At 49.0% G+C, this 23,726-nt stretch overlaps 1 protein-coding gene across 3 annotated transcripts in view; it reads right to left on the bottom strand.

Moving 5' to 3' along the window:
* Positions 1–23,726, bottom strand: part of Myo18b (myosin XVIIIB) — a 279,250-nt gene that overhangs the window by 69,574 nt on the left and 185,950 nt on the right. For all 3 annotated transcript variants that reach the window (XM_023711848.1, XM_023711846.1, XM_023711845.1), the window contains 5 exons: positions 15,889–16,002; positions 14,404–14,520; positions 12,185–12,268; positions 10,990–11,127; positions 8,651–8,836 (listed from right to left, as the gene is read on the bottom strand). In XM_023711848.1, coding sequence (XP_023567616.1) covers positions 8,651–8,836; positions 10,990–11,127; positions 12,185–12,268; positions 14,404–14,520; positions 15,889–16,002 — 639 coding nt within the window. The remainder of the gene's footprint in view (positions 1–8,650; positions 8,837–10,989; positions 11,128–12,184; positions 12,269–14,403; positions 14,521–15,888; positions 16,003–23,726) is intronic.

The raw sequence follows: 23,726 nt of genomic DNA, 5'->3' as shown, positions 1-23,726 counted from the left end.
ATCTTTGCATCGTCTTGCAGGTAATGAATTATTTTTTCCTGCATCCTAGTTGTTTTTAAGAGATCCTTTCTTGCCTTTTCACTAGCTGCACCAGCGTTTTCAAGATCTGAAACTCTGTCTTCACTTTCACTCAAACGGTTTTGCAAGCTTGTGATTGAGATTTTAAGTTCCTCTATATCTCTTTGACTCTGCTTCATGTGATCTATATTTCTTTCCTGTATTGCTCATTCAAGGAATCCATCATTTTTCTAATCTCTTCTTTTTTTAATCAATGTCTTCTTTAGAAACAGCTATTAATTCTTTTACTGTAGTGTTTTTTCAGATTGGGTTTCCTCCCCTATATTTCTGTAGTTGATTCTTTACTTCAGATGCTATGAGTTCTGAGAATTCTTTTTTTATTTCAGAAAAGAATTCCACTCTGAGTTCCTCTATAACTTTCTGCTATTGCTTATTTACTATTGACGCTATTAATTCATACATTTGAGCTGAGCTAGTATAAAAGAATTCTGCTCTGAGTTACTCTATAACTTTCTGCTGTTGCTTATTTACTATCAACTCAATTAATATGTTTGAGGTGAGCTAGTGTCTTTTGCTCTTGTTCTGGGTGGGCATTGGGTTTCCTCCATATGTTTCTACATTTGATTCTTTACTGCAGATGCTATTAATTCAGGGATTTTTTTTTTCATTTCCAGTCTGTGTTCCTCTATACCTTTCTGCAGTTGTTTCTTTATTTCAGAAGCTGTTGATTCATTGATTTCAGCTGTGAGGTCCCCAGTTTGTTTTGTGTTAGTGTCCTCTGCACTTGTTATGGGTGGGCTTGGGTTCTGAGATTGCATTTTGCTCCTTCTCATTGTCATTTTGTGTAGCACTGTCTTCTGACCTTGGTTGTAGATCTTTGTTGCAGTTATAACCTTAGCACCGACTGAAATTCAGGTGCGGATCCACAAAGTTTGGATTTATCCAGCTGTGCCTGGCTTGGGTCTGGCTGCTGTGCTCAGCTCCTTCCTGCTGCTGCCCTTGGGAGTGAACCTGTTGTGCCCCTTTGGCAAGGTGTTCTGCTCCTGGACTAGGTGGGTGGTTCTGTCCCCTACTCTCTCTTCAGGGATTGCAGCTGCAGTGTTTCACCCCAAGACTGTATGCCAGGCCTGAGCTGAGTCTGGAGGGGACAAGGTGGAGTAGGGGGGAGAGGAAGCTCTCCCACACACTCACTGGGCCTGGGTTAGGGCTGGTTCTTGGGGTCCCCAGAACACAGCAGAAATTCCCACTGGGCGGGCAGGGAAGAGGTGCTGCAGAATGGTTGGGGAGTCTGAAGGGGGTGGAAGAGGATCTCACCTACACTGCGCCTGGACTCGCACTGGCAGGTCCTGCTGGCGCAGGGCAGCCAGAAGCTCTCCCACACACTCACCGGGGCTTGGGCTAGGACTGGATCTCTAACATTTTATTATTACTTGTATTATTGGAATTATGCATCTGTCCCATCTATATTATAAAAGTGATATCCAATATTGTGCTACTGTGCCTGGCTTCCCAACTCTGCATTCAGTGCCATATCAGCCTGGGTGGGAAAATTTACACCACAGAAAATGGCAAAAGCTATAAGTCATGAATCTGCCTTTCCTGGAGTGCCAGGTGTTAAACCAGCACTTCTCTGCTTCTAGCTCTTTTCCTGGTGTTCTGATGGCTATGCCTAGATCCAAAGTCACCTTTCAGTAGCATCCGTGAAGAGTTTTCTCCTTAAAGGGAAATAGGTGCAGAGGAGACACAAGACCCTCAGGGCATCCTCTCATTTACTTTAGACCTCACATTCTTTTCATTTTTCCCCCCTCTGAAAGTGGAAAATATCCCCCAAAGTAATGCCAAATAAATAATTCATGGACCATATATAATTAATGCTGGATTTAACAGAAGTAGAGCCGTAAGTGGTTGTCTATTAACTATTTATGACCTTGCCCGGGTGGCTGACAAGCCAGCTCAGTGCAGAGATCACACCCATGCTCCCATGTTTTATTTAAACATTATTAAAAGTACACAGTCTGCAGCGAAGCTTTCAATCCCACTCAGAATTAGATTCTGCTGTGAAGTCGCCTCTGGGTCTTGGAAAGGTTAGGAACACGTTTTGCTGGAAACACTACTGCTTTCTCTGTGTGTAGAGAATTGAGTTCCCTACTTCTCCTAGTCTGGCTCCTTCTCTCCTTGGTGGATTTTCTGGAGTATGTCACCTCACCTCCTTGAGCCTCAGTTTAATATTTTGTGAAATGGGGAAGACCAGAAGCTTTAGCTTAAAGAGTGGCTCGGATGAGTGGTCCTTAATGAGAGAGTGATTCTGCCCCTTGTGACACTTGGGACAGACTAGAGATATGCTTGATTGTGCTGACTAGGATAGGGGTACTATTTGCATCCAGTAAGCCTAGGCTGGGGATGCTGCTAAATATTTTACCATGCATAGGATGGTCCCCATGCATAGAAGAAGGTCAGGAAATCCAAGAAAATAAAGAAAGAAGGAGAAGCAAAACAGAGTAACAACTAGTACGTGCCACTGTTTGAGACTTTGGTATGTCTTACCCCATCTCGTAAGACAGCTTGTTATAATTGCTTTTACAGACAGTGAAACTGAGATTCTACAAGGTTATCTTTTTTCTGTGAGGTCTCAGACTCCAAGTCTTGTGTTTATGCTGCCACCCTCCTTTGGGTTGAATAGTGTCCTTCAAAATCCATACTAAACCTCAGAATGTGAACTTTTTGGAAATAGGGTCTCTGCAGAAATGATTAGCTGAGATAAGGTCATGTTAAGTTACAAAGGCTGGTGTCCTTAGAAGAAAGGGGAGGGGATGCTCAGGGACCTGTAGAAAAGAGGAAAAAGCAAGCACAGATAGAGAAAAGAAAGTGAATATACTGCCTGAGTATGGAGGCAGAGGCTGGAAGGATCTGGCCACCAGCCAAGGAACACCTGGAGCCACTGGGAGTTGGGGGAGAAAGGAATGATTCTTCCTAGAGTCGGGAGTCAGGCCAGAGACACCTTGAATCAGACTTTTAACCTCCCAAACTAGGACACAATTAATCTTGTTGTTGGACCACAGTTTTTGGTAATTTGTTAGGCAGCCCTAGGAGACTAATACATACCCTCATCTGACACAAGTCAAAACAATTCTGTGGGGGATGGAAGGAGGGGAGAGAGAGAAAGCCAGCCAGGGCAGAAAGGAGCAAAGGAATTAGCAAGTAGCATGAAGTAAGGGATTTTCAATGAGAATGAAGGAGAAGAAGGAAGGAAGGACCGAGGGGAGTGTGTGTTTGCATCCCTACCTCCAGATTATTTCTCACTTTTTGGAGGTCTGGTGATTGCTTGGTTCAACCTGGCTCACTTGCACTCAGCAAGAGTGAGACAGCATCTTACCTTCTCTCTGTAACAGAATACTTGGAACTGCATAGAACATAACAAATGGAAGTGTATTTGGCTCATGGTTCTGGAGGCTAAGAAGCCCAGGATCACAGAGCCAAGGCCTGGAGAGGGATTTTGTGCAGCACCATCCCATGATGAAAGGCAAGAAGGCAAGAGAGCAACCGAGCGAGATAGCAAAGGGTGCCAAACTCACTTTTATAATAAACTACTTTTACAGTAACCTACTTGCTTCCATGAAAAGTCCATGGATCACTTTTGCCCTGACCCACTCTTACTGGTCCCCAGGTCCCTGTGCTGTTGCACTGGGGATAAAGTTTCCAGTACACACACTTAGGGGGACACACTGAAGCCACGACAGGACATGATGATGCTGCTGCCACTGGACAACCGATCTCGCAAAGCTGCCTCGTTATCTAAGATGCCCACGACACCTCTGTACTACTTCCCTCTTCACATTATTTAGCTGCGTCATCTCTGATTGCTTCCCCATATGATATCATTTTCTTTTAAGCAAACAAAAAGAAAACTCCCCTCATGGGATGACCAAAATACATTTAAGTTATTACTAAAGACTTAGAAGTTTAACCAATGTATTTCATATACAACTGTAATAAAAATAGAGTTTTGTTTGAATTCACAGGCTGTGTCGATAAGCAGAGGACTTCTGACAAATCTGTTTTTTGATTTGATTATCATCAAAATTAATTTACCATGGTGTATTTTTTAAAGGAAAGAAATAATACATCCTGCACACAAGCTACCCAGTTCTCTTGCCTGCACATCACTGCTTCCATGTTGCCTACAAATCCCTTCTCTTATCAGAGGAATTTAGGGGAAGGTGCATCTAGTCCTCTAGATTTTCAGCAGTTCAAGGTACAGTCCCTGGTCCTTGCATGTCTGTAATCTGCCATAACATCAGGAACAGGGCTGGGCATAAATAGGAGGCAAACACTTGTGGAGCTGAAAGTTCTCATTCTTAAGATAGACTTTTTGACCTACTGTTTCCAGAGGTAAAATTTTAGAAATGTTGAGGCAACTATTCAATGCACAATTGGTGAGCACGTACCCTATGACTGACCTTGAACTTGGAGTTAGAGACCCAGACGCAAATTAAACTCACTCTCTTTCTCAGAGCTTTCTGTCTAGGAAGATGGGAAGACAGGTGAATTCTAATACCCAGGTGATGGTGATGCATGCATTGATGGAGTGAACGTAATGGGGTGTGGGAACACAGAGGTGATGCTTACTCGAGCACCGGATCTGAATTCTGAAGGCAGAGTAGGCAGGAGGCAGCTCCAGGAGAACAAAAGTGGTAAGTCAAGGAATAATGTAACACTGGGTGCCCATCATTGCTTGTAGGCATTGGCAGAACATCCAGATGCTTTCAGGCAATGGCAGGTGGGAAGAGGAAGATGTCCAGGGGAAAATCTACAGAGGGTGCAAGTCAGAAGGCCCAGCCACGGGGATGCAGGGGCAGGCGCACCTGGCTGAAGGCAGGCAGAGTGCAGGTCTTCCCTTCACCATGAACGTTCCCAAGTGCCCTAGATGCCCCTGTGGTGCCTGGTCTGGGACAGGCAGACTATGGCAGACTATGGCAGTCTCCCCTGAACTCCATAACCACTAAAAAACAGGGTGTGTGTTCATGGATGAGCTGTCTCATCACCACAGTGACAGACAGACTTGAATGATTTAAAGCTAGAATATTTTTTTTCTCCATAATGGTTCCTGGAGTCACCAGGAATAGTACATTTACTAAAATTAATGGCAAAACTTCATTTTTCTCTTTTCCAGGAAGCAAAGTTTCATGGGTAGGGTAATTGATCCTGATCTGGACACACCGGTAAGCCAGGCGGGGTATAAATCATCCACATGCAACAACTCGCAGCCCTTTAAACCAACACCAACAGTGACAAATGGTGCAGGCTGGGGACAGGCAGAAAGGAATGAAGACAGGAGATCCATCAACATCCTTCTTGCTTCTCCCAGGGGGCCGCAGCCTCCTTCCGCCTCCCACAGAGGAGTTGCATCTCAGCAGGGCCATGTTGGAAAGGTAGCAGTGTGCCAGCTCTAATGCTGGACACACAGAGGCACCAATCTCAGCTCTGCCACCCTGTCCCTGCATCCCTGGGCAACCTCACATCTAAGATCTCTCCACTGTTCCCTGCAGAACAGTGAAGGAAGTTCTATTTTCCCATGGAATTATATATTTCCCACATGCAGGCTCCTCGGTAGTGGGCCAGCATTTACCACCAACCTGGAATCATAGTAAAAACTGCAGACATGGCATGCATGTGCCATCGGTGGGACCCAACGTCTCCCAGGGAGGCTCATTGTATGGGATGCTGCCCCCGGGCTATGGAGCAGTGACTGGACCCAACAGGCTCTGACCTCATCCATGGACTGTCCATTGATAGATTCATAATATGATGGCATTATTGTGAAGTGATAGGAACAGGAGGTGAAGCTGCGTGGAGGAGAATGGGTCATGGGAGACTGTTTCTGGCCCTGGCCCCTTCCTCGCATGCCACCTTGCCATCTCTGTCCAAAGGCATGGGACATCGCTGAGGGCAAATAGGCTGGCAAGTGTGGGACAGCCAGTGTTAGAAAGAGGCTGATGGCCTGGCACTGTCCCTTTGAGCCTTGCTCTCCCCTAGAAGCAGCAAGGAACCCCAGATTGTTGGATGCCTTCACAATATCAGCCAGGTGGCAGTGTATCCTCCACTCCAGGAGAGAAATCCAGGGTGTGAATATAACTTCACTTGGAAAGGGGCTCATTGTACATATAATTAAAATAAGGACCTGAAGATGAGTTCCACCTCACTTTAGGGTGGGTCCTACATCCAGTGGAAGTTGCCCTCATACAAAAGACAAAGGGGTACTTGAGACACACACATTCTGAGGAGAGGGGTACAAGAAGACAGAGACTGGAGCCATGTTGCCATAAGCCAGAGGTGCCCGGGGCCATCAGAAGCCAGTGCAGGCTAAGAGCCCTGGGGTGAACCCGCTCTGCCAGCACCATGCCTTCTGACTCCTGCCCTGCATGGCTGCGTGGAGTGCCTCTATGCCATCCAGTCTGTGGCCATTCATTAGGGCACCTGTGGGAAACCAGTCTACCTCCCAGCCATAGAGCCAACGAGAAGACAAGCTTAGCCTCGACAGTCTTATCCTCAGCCTCACCAGCTTTGCGTGTTGGGGCAGCTTGGGGTTATTTCAACAGTGAGTTCCATGTGGGGACAGTGCATAGGCCCGCCTCATTTCACTGCATGTTTCTTCACTACTATTCACAGATACTGCACTAACTACAAGCTGAAGGTTTGCGGCGACCTTGTGTGGGGCAGGCCTATCTGTCCATGTTTCCAGCAACTCAGAGGACCTTAAGCGTTCCTTAGCAATTAAGTATTTTTAAGTGAAGTCATGTACATTGTTGAAGATACAGTGTCACTGCACATTTAATGTACTATAATGTAGTATAAACATAACTTTTAAATGCACAGGGACATGAAAATGTCCATGTACCTCCCTCTTCCTTGTAATAATCATTTAATTGCAGTGGCATGAATACAAACCTGGAACATCTTTGAGATGTGGCTGAATAATCTTTTCAGCACTTCAGGGCCTTTAAAGATCTGAATATGGCCTCAGGAATGGAGCAAGGAAGAAGAAAATGGGAAAATAGAGAAGGGAAAGTTGGAGCAGCGGGTCAGAGAGGGAGACAAGAAAAAAAGCACTATCTGATGTAGTCGAGTGCCTTCCTGTCTGGCCAGCTGAAGAAGATGTCAAGAAAAAAAAGCAGGGACTCAGCAGCATGAGAAGCAGGCTGTCAGTGAGGAAGTCATCCTGTCAACTGCAGGACATGACTTTTGTATCTCCTGGGGCCAGGGCAGAGGAGCTGGCAACCGGGGGAGCTGGAGTTGGTCTGGGAATCTCCATTTCCACCTGGCACCTCTCCAGCTCCACCTGCAGAAGAGGCACACACCCAGCTTGTCAAGGCCATGTTGATGCGGCAACTCTGCTGTGGAACCCAGTGGTCCCCAGAATCTACGTGCTGAAGGAGGACAAGCTGGTGCAAACTGTACCTCAGAAGCAGTGATCATACTTTAGCAGCCTCTGGGCCAGCCTTGACGTGCTATGGGTTGTCTCAGTTAAGGCTCTGTGGTTCGAGGCAGAGGAGCGGTTAGAGGCCTCACGGATCACAGATTCAGAAATCTGGATGCTCAGGTTATCTGTAATCTCTGCAGAAAATTGTTCTTAGGATAAGAGAAAGCTCTCACTAGGCAGGAAACAAGTTTACAATGTGCCTCAGACCGTACTAGAGGTAGAGCATGATTTGGTGGCTAAAATCATAGAGTACAGAGTTGGCCCAACCTGGGTTTGGATTCACACTCATGTGTGTGGGGCTGGGATTTAGCTCAGCGGTAGAATGCTTGCCTAGCAAGCTGGAAGCCCTGGGTTCAGTCCTTGGCACCAAAAACAAAAAATAAACCTCCCCTAAAAAACAATTCAACCAAAAAAGTATAGTAAAATCAACAAAGACCAAAAACAAACAAGGCAACTGCACACTCATGTGTGTGTCCCTGGGCAAGGGGAAGCACCACTCAGAGCCTCAGTTAGGTAAGGCAATAGCTCCTGCCTCAGTTTCCCCATCTTTACAATGGACATCATAAGAGTAGTGACCTCCCAGTTCTGACTGAAGGACTTAAATGAAAAACAGTTCACCCAGAACTTGGTACACGGCGAATCTTTTATACCCAGTGCTTTTGCAATTATCATTTTTCTCTTTCACGTTGCTGTTAATACAAATAGCCCAGAAATAGTTCCACATCTACTACATGCAACTGTAGATGAGGCATCTTACTTCCTTGGGCCTCAGTTTCCTCATCTGTAAGCTGGAGGTAAAAATTCCAGGACAGGACGCTGCTCAGTCTGTACAAGGCAGACATCGGACACACTCAATTCCCTCTTTTTTGCCTGAAGGCTCCCTGCCCTTGGAACGCAACTTAAAAGGTAGGAAAAGAAATCTGGTGTCTGAGATGTTCACATACTTGGCACCCCAGAAGCAGCAGGGAATGCCAAGAGTTCACTTGGAGTCCAGTGCCAGGATGTGCAGCCCATGACAGTGCCATCTCCCTTGGGTTTCTCCCTGCATCCTGCCCATCCTAAAGGCCCGTGAAGAAAGACCTTGAGTGTCCCCTGAGGGCTCTGTCACAGCTTGGACCTGGGATCACCAAAAGCCAGCTAGAGGACAGGACTCACCAGCTCCATGCACCGCCGGCTGGCCTCTGCCTCCCGCTGCACCAGCTCCTCCATGTCCGCCTTCAGTTCTTCCAGGCGCCGCTGATAATACTGGCTGCTTTCACGCTGCTGGGACTCAGAGGCTGCTGCCCGGGACAGCTCCTCACCCATCTTAATCATACTGTCCCGCAGCCGGATCACCAGGACCTGTGAGGGACAGAAGAGATCCCTGAGAGGCCAGCCAGACTCCAGGAATAGAACCACTGACTGTATCTCCCCATGTTTGTACATAGTGACTGGGCTAAGAGTCCCAACTCTTACTATGCACATGGAGAGAGTGTGAACTGCTACTCTAAGAGGCAACAGAACACAGAGAGAGCCCGATCTGCTAAGTTTAGAAGGCATCGCTCATTGACTGTACAGAGGGTTTGGAGAATAAAGCCTGGAATTATCACTATCTGCAGCAACCCCATCCATCCTGAGCTCTGGCAGAGACATGGATGCCTTGCACAGAGAGCTGTGCTTGGGGTGAGAACCACTTCCCAGGGTCATTTTGGTTTCTAGATTTATAAAGCAAGTGCTTTTGATCAGATCATCTGTTATGATCCTCGGGCCCAAGACTTTAAGGTATTCTCTTCCTTTTAGGGGGAGGGGACAAAAATCCATGAGAAAACAATGAGACAGGTAGAAAGTACACCGGGTAGCATGCATGCTGCAGAAAGTAAACCCAAGTGCTGTTCTGCAGAATTCATCAGGCCATCAATGAGCCTGGAACCAATTGATCCTGACGGGCAAACAAGCCAGGGTTGACAGAGAGAAGCCCACATGAATATTTCAAGCCTGGGCTAACTCTGAGCTTCAGGGACAAGGACAGAAACAGACTAAGGGTCAGACACCGATTCGCAGCCTAAAGGAAGGCTTACTGTTCAGGTCCTTGTCCCTTTCCGAGGGAATTTAACATCAATTTCAAGGAACAGCAAAGGGGCAAGAGGAAGAAAAGTGCTTCTCAAACTGTTTCCTCCAGGTACCCCATCCCTCTGCCACGGGGACCTAGGACTCCACTACATTCACACAACGACAGCAGAGAGGAGAGTAAACCTGCAGATAAAATTTTCACGTTGCCTTATTTTTCCTTTCTTCTCTGTGACCACCTAACTACACCTGAACCAAGTGGAATAATGGTACAGCCCAACGTGGTACAGTAATCATTTAAAACACAGTATACGGAAGTCTCCTGGTGATCTGCAGACAGTCCTGCCATGACGGATCCCCAGAGCCATCGCAGGAACTACTGAGGTTGAGGCCAAGAATTTCTCTGTAGTCTTCATTCACAGTGGGTTTATGGGGACCATTGCCTGGGATGGGGTGGGGGCAGGGCAGAGTGAGGCCTTGCACTGTCCTATGGTAGGGATAGCTTGCTGCAGAGACCCGGATGGAGTGAAGGGCAACTGTGAATCTAGTCCCAGCCCTGACACAGCAGCCATTAGCTTAAGGTCACTTGACCCATCTGAGGCCATTTTTGTCCCTCATTAGATGAGGCCTGTCCTACCTTCCCTCCAGAGCTTCATCAAGTGGGCTGCCTGATGAAAGAGGCTTTTGATAACTTAGCAGCAGCAATTGTTCTGTAAATGTCCCATGTCCTTGGCTAGCAGAGCTGAAGAGGTAAATAAACACCCAAGATCCCTGCGCAAGGCCAAGCATGAATGAATGTAATCACTGAAGTGGGACTCAGCTCACCAAGGGCTTATCTGTCCTCCAGGGCCCGGCATTAATGGTCCCTTCTTCTGGAAGCCTTCCTACCTTCTCAGCCTCAAAAGGACCTCTGTCCTCTGAATCCCACAGCCTCCTCTTCATACTTTGGATATTTTATTCATACTACAGAGCTCTATGCTTTATGCTTTTACCTTCCGGTCACCCAACATAGGGCTTAGCACACACAAAGTTCAAAATGAATGTCTGTTCAAAATGAGTGCTGGGCACCTAAACGGATAATGCATGGGTGGGTAGAGATGAGAAGAACTAGATGATTAACAAAGGGTGGGCAAGCAGGGGGTCTGAGCATGAATATTAGAGAAGCCATGGAGAGAGTAAGGGGGAAGAAAAATGGAAGGACAGCGAGATTGATGTAGTAATGATGGTGGATGGAGGTGACAGAAGTGGATGGATGAACGGAGAGGCTGCTTGTGGACTGTGCAGTAGAGGAAAGGAAGAAAGGGAAGAAGGGAGGAGAGGCAGGAGATGGAAGGACATTGTCTCTACTGCAAGGCATCCGAGTAGGTGTTAGATGGGGGGAAGGCTGGACACAGCCAAGAGCAAGCCCCCTACGCCAGCCCAAGGTAGTTTTCCACGCCACTCAGTACCTCCAATCTCTTAATCTGCACTTTCTGGAACTCTGTCTTGTTCTCCAGGTCACAGATGACAGCTTCCTGCCTGCTGACGATGGCTCGGTCCACAGTGGACTGCTCCAGGCACTCGATGCGCATCTGAGCCACCTGCAGCTGTGGATACAGAGAGGTGTCCAGGTACAGAGATGGGCACAAGCCCCAGCCCAGGACCCATTCATTACACCTGCCTCTCTGCTCAAAGGCTACACACTGAGGGGCCAGGGAGATAGCTCAGTGGAATAAGTGCTTGCCTGTCAAGCACAAGGTCCTGAGTTTGATCCCTGGTACCACCAAAAAAAAAGAAAAGAAAAGACTATGTGCTGAATGTCTGCACAAGTGAGAACTTCCAGGTCCCCAACCAAGGACCATCTTGGACTCTCACACGAGACCCTACTCCTGATAGCAGGTGCTTGGAAGTGATGCTTCCTGTCCCTTCTGAATCCAAAGGGACTTTTACTCAGCATTTCTCTTACCTCTGTCCCTGCCATGACAAAAGAGCAACACTAGACAGTGATCAACAAGCTGCAGCAGCAGAAGCCACCAGCCAGAGTGACCTGGGAATGGGCACACGAGCTGCCCACTGCTGGGCAACTGGACCAGCTTGGGTAGCTGGCTCCCTTCCTTGAGCTTCAGTCCTTACCACTGTGCAGACTGAAGGAGATTGGCTATGGTGTATTGTGCACACCCGCCAGTGGCCAGGGCTGCTATTATTGTTGTTATGCTTGTTGCTCAGCGTCCATGGACATTTGCTTGAGACTCAGTCACTCTGGCTGTCACTCCAAGTAGGCACATGTGACAGCTCTACAAGGGCTCTGAGACTACTGAGCGTAGTAGCAGCCCACCAGTAGTGACAGAAAGCCAGGGAAGTTCAGAGATACCATGACTCCAAAGGACAGCCAGAGGGCCAAGAGCCTGGCTGCACCAGCAGCACCTTCTGGGAGAGAGGAAAACCCTCACTGGTCAGTGCTGAGTGTCATTTATATTCAGGGTAGGCACAAGCCACAGGGACCATGTGTGTGTGTGTGTGTGTGTGTGTGTGTGTGTGTGTGTGTGTGTTTTCACCCTGGCACATACTAGAATTGAGTGCATAACTGAGTGGGTCAGTGAGAGTCCAAGGGTCCCAGGGCACCCTGCCCTTCTTCCCCAGCAGTTCGGAGGCTCTGAGCTCTACCTGTTCTTGAAGCTTGTGCTTCTCCTTCTTTGCTTCTTCCAGCTGCACCTGCAGCTCTTGGATCTGCCCAATGTCAGCTGCAGACTGGTGAAACAAACAGTGTCACTACAAGACCACAGACCTTGCTGGGAATACTGCAAGGGACTCCCATGAGAGTCCCTTCTCCCTCACCCACAGACGTCTATGTCTTTCAGGACTCTGACAGCAATGGTCACTTCTCAAACAGTACCTCTCCCACCATCCCAACCTCCTCCTTCTCAGTGTTGGCTGAATCACTCCAATTACCTCAGCCTATGGCCTGTCCGCTGCCCCGCACTTCATGATGCACCCTAGACAGCCCAGACTGAAACAATCTGGCCACAGGGCAGCAGGGAGAACAGCTCTAAGGTCAAGTGTTGCGGTCCTAGACTTGGCCATGGCAAGCCAAGAAACCCCTCTGCAACCCGGTCTTCCCATGTATAAAATGGGCTGAGAACATCTGCCGGGCCACTATCCATAGGGTTCACTCAGAGATTCCAGGCAGTGGTGGAAAGGAAAGATCCTATGAAAAGGTAGAGCCAATGACTGAGCTTGATTATTTGTGCAGAGAGGAACTCCTGAGAATGAGACGCCTCTCCACTTCCTACTTCCCATGTGTATTCACTAAATTTTTATAATGGTTGTTAAGTACATGTTGGTTTTATAACTCAACAAATAAACTTACATTTTGGGCAAAAATAAGTGATTGACTAAGGCAAAAGGTAGCATGGACTCTTTTGCTAGCTATTACAGTGCTAGTGATACCAACCACTAATTGCTTTTGTTACGAGGGCCCCTTGTCCAGCAGAAGTGCCCTCCGCTCGAGTCTGTTGGCTGTGTGGAGCCTGGGGGCACTGACACCCACTCACAGCGTGGAAGACATTCATTGATCCCGGGTGAGGCTCTTCTCCCCCATTATGTATATGGGAAATCATCTGGGGCTCCTGGTCACCTCTCCCAGCTCTCAGAACTCCTGCCGCACCCCTGCTGGCATCCTGCCTGCTGGCCATCCCCCAGCTGTCTATCTGCTCATCTCCACCCTTCCTGCCTGGCGCAAGCCAGGGTGTTTTTCTCTTGCACAGCTGGAGCTGTCAGTCATTTAATAGAGATTCACTGGGCACTGGCTCCTTGCTGAGCACTCTTCTCAGCTCCGGATGCAGCACTGGACACGGCAGAGGACAGTCCTGCCCCGTGGAGCTGACAGGCCAGCCCATCCTCTGCAACTATTCTGGCCCTTAAATATCTGTCCAATAATTCCAATCATTTACAAAATAAGACATGAGCTCATTACAGTTTCTAAGACCCTGAGGAGGCTCTCCTCTCCTGGCCTTGCTAATAGAACTCATCTGGCACACATTCCCCTCACGGGCTTCCTTTCAGCCTCTCAAAATGTACCACCACAGCCCCCTACATGTGCTGCTTCTTGTGTCTGGAATACTGTGCAGATCCCTACTTTCCCACTCTGATCTAATTAACTCCTGCTCCTCATTCCAATTCTTATCCAGTGCCACTTCCTCAGAGAAGCCTTCTATGACTCCCAGTAGAGGTTCAGACTCACAAAACCATGTTCACTTCCATTCTGGGTTCAGTTTTCAAGTCCCTTCTCTCCTCTGGGGGATGATGTGATAAGGTCTGCCGAGCTCATGAACCCTGGACTACATGGAGGCAGGAATGAGAAGGGGACAGGCAAGCAACCGCTGCAGTTCCTCACATGTGTGTGGTGCCACACAGACAGGGCATCCTCAATAAACAGGAGGTGGGCAAGTGAATTAATGGATAGGTGAATACATTTCTAGATAGTGAATGAATAAATGAGTGAAAGGATGGATGGATGGTTGGATGGATGGGTTGATGAATAAAATGATGGGCTTGGGATGGGTGGATAAACAGATAGATAGCTGGGTAGATGGATGGGTGAATGAATGGTTCGGTAGTTGCATGGATGGGGTGATGAGCAAATAGATAGTGGATGGGCTGATAGATGTATGATTAAATCAAATATTTTCTGGGTAGAGAAGTCCTCTAGAGATGCACCTGCTATCTGAAGGTGATAGTCTCCTCCCTTAGGGTGACGTGAAATTTCTAATTACTGCCAATCTGGCACATATTCCTCTAAAATCCAAAGACCAGGGAACAGTCCAAGTGCTTTGACCCCCTCCGCGTTCCTCTGTCAGCCCTCCCCGCAGAAGCTTGCACTTCACCTGGGCAATGAGGTCCTTGTGCTTCTGCATGAGGTCATTCAGGTCATCCTGGTCCTCGTCAATGCGCTTCAGGAGATCTGCCCGCTCAAACTGCAGCCGGTACAGCTGCTCATCCACCTGGCAAGAGGCAGGCCAGCAGCTGGGGTGAGGTCACAGGGTAGCAGTGCAGGAAGGAGCCTGACAGGGAACCGGGCCCTCGGCTATGGGAGCATGAGGTTGTGGCCATCTACAGGTAAGGGCGGTGGGTGACAATGCGCGTGCTGCTGCTGCTGTGTGTGTGCGCTGGGTGTGCAGATGACCAGGTGAGCTACTCATGTGAGCACCCGTAGGAGTCTATGTAGTGCATTTTATACACACAGTACAGACACGGAAGTGCACACCTGTCACCTCCCTGAGAACAAGGACTTGGTTTTGCTTACAGGTGTATCTCCAGCACTAAGCACCAGGCTGGGACTACAGGAGGCTCCTGACAAATGTCTGTTAGGTGGGTGTACAAATCTGCTTGCATATTTTACTTCTGAGGGCATTTATTTTGTACGTGAGTCTGGTGGTTTTGTATATAAGTGCATGGGTACAATCCTGTATGAGTGTGTGTGTACGTGTGTGTGTGTGTGTGTGTGTGTGTGTGTGTAAGAATGTGTGTGGGCAAGTCCCTCTTAATTTAGTGCAAAGAAAATTTAGGATGAAAGGGCCAGGAGGAATCATGAGATAAGCTTTTGCTTATAAATCTCTAACTCTACCTACACCTTTAGGATTTTACACACTGAATATAAATTTAAGCCAACCCTGTACACCCAGACAAGAGCACTGAAGCCCATACCCAATGTCTTCCAGTGTCACGGACCTAGAACATGTGTTTATTTGTCCCCATTTGGTGGAGAGCACAAAGTAGACCTATTATAAATGGCAGGATCTTTTTATTGTAGTGAATCGAAGTGGGCTCATGAGAAATACCTTCATCTTCTTATAGGAAAAATATATAGTTCAATACTAAGGACCAAGTCCTTCATGAAGACGAGCACACAGTAGGACTACTATAGCTGCCTGGGAACCATGTATAGTGGTGAGCACATTGTGGGTACACAATAAGCATTCAAGTTCCCACTCAAGGTGCGGAGGCTCATACCGGCTGCATCCTCACAGTACTGAGCACACAGTAGGTCCACAACAGGCTCCCTTGCTTATCTTACCTTTGCAGATGGAAGTATATACAGTAGGATCTCTGCACAGTCAGAGTGCAAGTGTCCAACAGATCCACAGTAAATGCCTCTGTCCTTCCTATAAAGCTAAATTATGAATGGAGGTCTACACTCCAAGGCAGCACCCAGCAGGTCCACAATGGAGGTCTAGGTCTCCAAGGTGATACCAACTATGCCCACAGTGGGGCATATACAGTAGCTTCCCAGTAACTGCCCCTTTATAGCACTGAGCACCCAGTAGGCCCACACTAGTGCAGGCCTCCCCAGCTGCAGGAAGGGACAGTACCAGGGTCTTGCTCCGGGTCATGTTCTCCAGCTCACTGTGCATGCTCTCCAGGTCCAGAGTCAGCGCCTTCTGGGTCTTCAGGGCATCCTCACACTTGGCCTCACTCTGCTCCAGCTGGCCCAGGCCATGGGGGACAAGGAAAAACCTGAGTCCCGCTGAAGCTGCCGCCCCGAATGCCCAGCCCCAGTGCAGCCCAGCCCACTCTTCAAGGGCAGCAGAGCAATGTCACCTCATCATCAATGCACACTACAACCAGCGGAACTAATGTATCTGCATCTCGGGCAGCCAGGCCCTGCACCCACTCAAATATCCCAGGCACAGACATACATCTGAGCCATGACTGCAGCCCTGGGGTGTGTGCCACGGGCCTGGACACCCTGCACTGCCAGGCGCATGACACTCAGGGAGTGATCAACCCGGCCCTGCCCTCCTCGGGGGATGGGCAGGGATAAGTCATGACCACCTCTGGGGAGCACAGGAAAGAAGGGGTGCAGGATGGGGAGAAAGCGATGAGAAATGCTGGAGGCATCCCACAGGCACAGCGAGGGCTGGCGGGCACCTGCCAAGGCAGTGTTTCTTAGGCAGGATTTGGGGTTAAAAGTCCGTCTATAAACCTGTAAACTGCGAAGTATCCTCACGAGCAATCTAGGTTCACAGCTTTTATAAGGTTCTCAAAGGCTAAAAGCAACCGACTTAAATCTTTCTCGACCACTTTCTTTTTCTTCTTGTGCCCACTTGCACACAGTCAGTATTTTAAGCTGGAAAGTGAGGCCAAGACAGGCACAACTAGCTGCATCAGCAGACCCAGAAGACAGGTGCTCCCCCTGGAGAACCTACACCTGTGTGCAAAACCAAGCCCAGTCTGAAACTGGCAGCTTCTCCTTGATTCCTGAAGTCCAGAAACTCCAAACAGAAAACTCACCTAAGAAAACACTTAGGGCTCAGAGAGAGGCAGCACAGTGCCAGAAGCCACACAGCTGAAAGCAGAGAGTTTCCCTGCGGAGCACACCTTCCAAAGCCCCAGGCCAGCCTTCAGAAGACTTCATTGTAAAGCTGCTGCTGGCAGACAGACAGAAAGTTTTCTCTTACGTTCTCTTCTGTTCCTCCAGCCCAGTCTTCCCAGTGCACACTGCAAATACCCCCATTTTACAGATGAGGAAAATGAGGCAGGGAGCAGGGAGGGTCCTGGCCTGTGGGTGGCAGTGAACTGCCCGTGTCTGAGGCGCTGGGACTCCAGGAGCCCTCCCACGTTGGTGTGCTTGCCCAGCCTGTCCAACCGCCAGGGGCTGAACACACAGCCACCTTTCTGAGCCCCCAAGAACACTGCAATCCTACAGATGGGTACAGCTCAGGGCCTACAGAGGAAAGCTGGGTGGCTCATTTCCATGGCAACTGGGGGGAGAGAGGCACAGGGAGGAAAATAATGCAGAGCACAGGGAGGTGACCAGCACTTAAAGCACAATCAGTGGTGGCACAAATGAGGTGTCAGATGTGAGGCTGAGTTTCTAGCAGGTGATCCCAGACTCTCTGGCCAGCTGGGCAGTGGCAGGAGGGCTCCCTGAAAGCAGAGCAGACCGGCAGGGCACAATCTGCCCTTCCTTGGAGTCAGGGGCCTCAAATAGGGAAAACATTTTAGCTAAGATGTAAAAGATGCAAAAGAGGCAGCTTTGCAGATTAGGAGGAACAGTGCCCTGGGCAGAGACAGCAACAAGTGCCAAGGTCCTGCAGCAGGGAAAGGAACAAATGAAATTCTTGAAAGTGGAAGGGCTGCTGGCGTGGCCAAGCCACTATGCAGAGAGGGGAAGGAACAGAGCAGAGGTCAGATGGGTGAGCGTGGCCTTCTATGACTAGGTGAGCTATCATCTCCATCCGCAGGGAAGCCTCCTCTAAGGAGGTAGGTGGTGCGACCTCCCTTGGTGGGACTGGGCCAACGGAAGACAGAAGAGCCAGGAAGGCTGTGGTCCTCCAGAAGGGATGAAGCAGGTGCTCCAACTGGAGAGAAGCAGGAAGACATGGGAATGTCCACACTGTTGGGCATGCACAGAACAAAGGTGAGGCAGTAGGAAGCAGATGGGCCATTAGGGGAGCTGATGACACATATAACAGAGGAGGAGCTGCGTGATGGCATGGGGGCAGCATCATGCACAGCTCTGCTGCTCGGCCAAGGAGCCCAAGGAGGGAGAGCAGGTGAAGGAGAAGCGCAAGGGCAGGTAGGGCACAGGCAGCCCACCCCGCTTGCAGGTCCCACCTGCCCCGTGCCCAGCATCACCGTGACCCCATGGGTCCTCTGGCCACAGCACACAGATGGCCTTCTCTCTAGCCCCAGTTTACAAAAGGTCTCCAGAGCAGTATCCAGAGGGCTGTGGGGCAAGCAGCAGGAGTATCATCCCTGAGGACAGCTGCTCACTCTCCTCTCAGCTGTTACCCGGCTGGAGCTAGGATTAGTTTAGACTGTTTGGTTTTGGCAGTTATAGCTCTGCCCATTCCTGCATCTTGGGGACCACTCCCTGGGCACTGTGCATTCTCTGCTTGCTTCAAAAAGCTGCCATGGGGACAGAGGGGCACCATAAGTACCCTAGGATAATTGAGGAAACAGGCTTACAGTGGGCAGAGACTTGTCCAGTGTCCCCCAGCCAGCCAGCCTCTCTGATCCAAGTCAAGCCTGAGCCCTTACCACTGAGCTTCTCTGCATCAAGGAAAGCCCCTACTGCATGGGCAAAATGGTAGAAATGCATGGGGACAGAGATCTGTAGTCCAGCTGGATGCTGCAGCTGCAGTAGATGCCACTTGGCCGCCATCCCAAGGACCTGGACCAAGTCTGAAGACCAAGAGAGAACTCAACCTTTGAAGAGACAGATGGGGTGGCCCCGGCAGCCCTTCTCTACGTTCTCTTCCAGGAACCTCCCAGCGGTGAAAGAGCTTACGCCACAGGGTGGGGAAGAAAGGCAGCAGGCACTGGCGCTTCTAGGTGCCAGACGGCACAGTATGGAGCCAGACCTCAGGCCCTTGCCTTTATCCACCGGTCATCTGAGCTTGCTAGGCCTTAGTTTCCTCATCCAGAAAATGAGGAACATTACACCTGAGAATCTGTGCAATATTACTCTGTGAAAACACAGAAAGTGCTAAGCCCAGTGCCTGGCACTGAGGAACACCACCAAACGCTGACAGTTGTTACTGTCCTTGTTACTGTGAGTTCCTTTTCAGGCCTGGAAGAGCCTGGGAAGTTGGCATTTTTAGAGGTGAAGAAAATAAAGCAGAGGACACAGAGCCAGGAAGAGCTTGAACCCAGCGCTGCATGAACTCTGAAGCCCTGGTTGACCGTGAGGGGCAGGGAGAAAGGTCGCTCAGCCCAGAGGCATCTACGTCAAGGAGGTCCAGGTTTAATGGAATCTCAGCCCCAGGGCTCCACCGGGCAGGCTCCAGGCTGACAAGCTACCTTCATGCCAAGCTTTAAAAGTTTCAATTTATGACACTTTAGGGAGTGAGAAGAAATACAGGCCCATCACAGGCTGATTTCCCATTATGGATGACCCGGTGTAAGAATAACTCACGGCACATTATTTCCATATTGAGGCATTTTGACTGATGTTTTTATGAAGTCAGGCAGCATGTCACAGAAGGGCTGCCTCAGATCCTCCTGTGGAGGACAAACCGGCTCAACACTGCCCTGAAAATGCCTTTCCTGGGAGACATTAGAGAGGCAACCAGGGGCCAGAACCTCCTCGGGACGGTTCAGTCCCCATCCCTCCCCTGCAGTCAGCCTGGCATCAAAGACCTAGGTGACAGCTGACTTTTTGGTTTCAAGACCTAGTCACATCCCCAAGGAGGGGGTCACCTGGGTTCACTCATGGAGGGGTGGAGATGTAGGGTGAAGCAAGACCCTGAGATTTGCACCTCTCTCCCTACCCAACTGCAGGGTGGGCCCAAGGCAGACTCTCAGCAGCAGAGGGTATCTGGTTTGTGCTCAAGGGCATCGTGTCTTCTTCCCTCTTCCAAGCTTTGCTTGTTGTAGGATCCACACCACAGTGGCACAAGCATGGGATTCTGAACCCCTGAACACCTTCACCAAGGGGAAGGCTCCCCTCCCATCTGCTCACAATCAGTCACTATGTCCTCTCTTGTTAAATCAGCCTCTGGCCCCAAAACTCAAACTCTGAAAGGTGGATGCCCACCAAAAGGGGCTTCAGGGCTTCCCCAATCCTTGGAGACATGGAGACAAGGATCTCCATCTATGAAATGGACACATATCCACCCCAGTTCTCCCTGAACTACAGCTACAGGTTCAAACATGCTTCCCAACCCTAGGCTTCAGGTAAGTATCCCTAAGCTTTGCTGGGGGTAACTGCTGAGGCCCTGACACTGCAGTGATTGTAGCAGGATGCTGCAGGTCCTGGAAGCCTGGAGTTCACAGGGGCAAGATCAGATTAACATCACCAGCATTTGATTAGGATCAAATGTTGGTGGCAGGTGGTATGCACTCTTTCCGTACTCAGCTATAATGACAGGGGACCATGGACATCATCTAGAACTGCATGGTGCTTGAGCAATCCTGAGATCAAGCAGAACTGAGCTCCAATTGCTGATCCTCTACCTCTGATCTTGTTACCATGAACAAGTTTCTCAGCTACTCTGTTGGCTTGCTTCATATACAAAATGTGAGAGGAAATGTTCCTCATCCATGGAGCAGGATTTTGGGGGACAGCCATATAAGCTGCTACCCCACAAGCTGTAGGAAGCCAAGGACAAAGCCTACAAGGATGAGGTCTTACTCTGTTCTGCTTGAAACACTTTCTGTGTATGAATTACTTAGTCTCCACCACTGTCTAAGGTCATGCCAACAATCATCCCTGTTGCTCTAGTTGAAGACTGAAGAAGTTAACTGACTTCCTCAAAGTCATAGACGTAAGAAGTATGGCAGAAGCAGGGGATGGACTGAGGTAGTCTGTCCCTGGGTTTCCACTCTGAGCCATTACACCACACTCTCACCACAGGTGCTCTGTAGCAGAAGCCTACCATGGCACCTGCTCAGTCCCCTTCTCCATGTCCATTCCCACACACCCACGTTCCACTGGTCATGCTGGTCCCATGCCAGCCTAGAGAGGCTCGGAGCCCAGCCATGCCCAACAGAGCTTCTTCCTCCTGCTGGCCACATGATTGGTTGAAGCCAATGCCAGGACTTTTGTGGGAACCCTGGACACAAAGTTTCCTCTTTCTGAAGCACAACTTTAGAAGGCTGAAGTGTTGGGGACCCCAGGGCTACTAAAAAGGAAGTGTTTGCCTATGAGTACAAGCCAGCCTTGGAGGAAATGAGGCAGGAGGTAGAAGCAGACACACTTTTGATGATACAGTTGGAACAACTAGAACCTGCCACACCTGAAGGCAGCAAAGCTTCTCAGCTTTTCTCTTTTTTCTACTCAAGCCAATTTGAGCAAAATTGCTAAAACCCAGAACCAGATGCAGGATGTATCAGATACAGATACAGGATATGGCAAAAGGATTTGGGGAATATATATATATATATATATATATATATATATATATCATGCAGGCCTGCAGTAAGCACCCAAAACCACTCACTCATAACACTTGTTGCTGCTAGCTTTCCAACAAGTTGGTCCAACATAGTTCTATCAAAATCTTGTGAAAGAATTGCCCTTGTTATGGTCTAACTCTCCTGTGTATGGGTTCCTACCCATGAGAGGCTAAATTGTCCTCATTTTCACAATTTCTCAATGGAGGGATACCTCCTCCTGCTCTCTCTTCATATGCATTTTGTATGTGAAGGAAACCAACAGAGTGGCTGAGAAACTTGCTCAAGGGAACAAGATCAGAGCTAGAGATCTAGGATTGGTCCTCGATTCTGCTTGACCTCAGGATTGCTCCTGAGTACCAGGCAGTTCTGGGTGATGTCCCTGTCGTCATAGATGAGAGCCATATGGAGAGAGTGCAAAGGCAGGGGGAAATTTCTCTTCTTTCTGGGGGTGGGGGAAGAATTTCTTTAACACACACTGCATCAGGCCCTGTGCAGACTTTTGACATTCACAGTCAGTGCAGTTCACAACAGCTCTGTCTGCGGGGAAATCAGCCTCATCATTTTGCAAACAGGGACACTTCAGTCCAGGGAGGGTGAGTGAAGTCTGCACGGTCAGATCCAAGCCAGCGCAGTGCCCAGCCTGGGTGGTTCTGTGGTGACCCACTGACCCGCTGTGCACCAGCCCACTGCAGAGCTCTTCCCAGAGCCCTCTCCCAGCCCCCACCTCCTTTCCATTCAGTGTGTCAGCAATTGAGATTCCTGTCACACACACATCAACTGCAAACCCAGGCACCGCATCACTTTCCTATGCAAGCCATCTGCCTGCTTTAAATACCTGGGCGACATGTTTGCTTTGGACTTGATAAGCTCCTTGAGGAGCTGGCCAGACATATGGAAAGGGGTGGGCAGAGGGAAAATTCTGTTCTTTCAGTGGAGCGCTTAGATCCTGGATTTCTGGGTCTGGCTGAACAAGTCAGGGGATTTAAAAATACTGCATTGCAAATGCCACCGGGAAAGCATTCTGTTCAAGAGAGCATGACTTTGGTGGGTTAATCTCAGCTCATTCCAAGCCCTGACACCCCCTTGGGAACTGTGAAGAACTGACCTCCAGCAGCAGGGCTCCCCCTGAAGGGAATCCCTCATGGCTCAAGCCGCAGACACCAGAAACCAAAACGCTCAACACAAACTTATCAGAACTGTCAGAACAGTTCCCCCCTACCCAGAAGTCCAGCCAGGACAAGAAGCTGATGAAAGTGGCCCTCAGGTGAAAACTTCCCAGGACTCAACTGTGGCTACTTCCTGCCTTCTTGATCTCAAGCTATTCAGGCATACGCTAAATATTCCAGAATTTTCCTTCCATTTTTCAAGGGGACTATCACCCATTGGTGGATCCAAACTCTTCCTGAACCCTTATTTTCTCCATTTTTTTCAGAGTTAGAAAAATTGTTATCAGGGAACCTGCCCTGGTCAAGGAAGGTTGCTTGATGGTAGAGTCTGAAGGTGATCTCAACTCCAGTCCACTCACAAGTCCCCTCAACATCCCCCAGGAGCAATGGCCAGCAGGTTCCCCCCCACCACCATGATGTCTCACTCCAGACACCACTTGGCATCCAGTCACTCCAGAGGACAAACCAGAGGCAGAAGCTCTGGGCAAGACCTTCTCCTGCAGGAGGAAATCACTTGGATAGGGAGAAGACCACAGCCTTGCCCAGCAAAACCCAAACACATGCAGTTCAGCTGAATCTTAGCCAAAGAATGGTCAGGGCAGAAAATGTCTTAATGATATTTTCTCCCAGTGTGACAATTCTTTTGCTAAAAACAAAACAAACACATACACACACAAACACAAGTTTTGGGAAACACCCATGTTGTTGAAATTTCCCTCACTTTAGAAAAGAAAGCTTGGGAACCCCAAAGATGGAATGATTTTACAGATAAATGCACCCTGCAGGGAGGGTGTACCTGGGTCCAGGACTTTGTCTGGGCACCAGTGCCCACTTAACTGGTTCAGCCAAGCACAGCACTCTCTGCCTGACCCACTGATACCTAGATTCCAAGATGCCTACAAATAAAGATTAGTCTAATCAACCTAAAAGCATCCCTTCCAGAAGGGACATCATTAGCAAAATATAATAGTAAGCCACAAAGTGGGAGGGAACATTTGGAGCAGGCATATCCAGCAAAGCATTTATACTGACAATATCCTGCAAATCATTAAAAAAAAACTCAGGCAACTCAATAGAAAAATGAGGACATACCTTGAGCAGGCAAAAGTATAGACCCCAGTGGCCAAAGTGCTTTGAGA

The sequence above is a fragment of the Octodon degus genome, unplaced genomic scaffold, assembly GCF_000260255.1.
Source record: "Octodon degus isolate 3935 unplaced genomic scaffold, OctDeg1.0 scaffold00021, whole genome shotgun sequence".
Classification (NCBI taxonomy): Eukaryota; Metazoa; Chordata; class Mammalia; order Rodentia; family Octodontidae; genus Octodon; species Octodon degus.
Note: the sequence above shows the minus strand (reverse complement) of the source record. Positions and strands in the feature narration are given on the sequence as shown.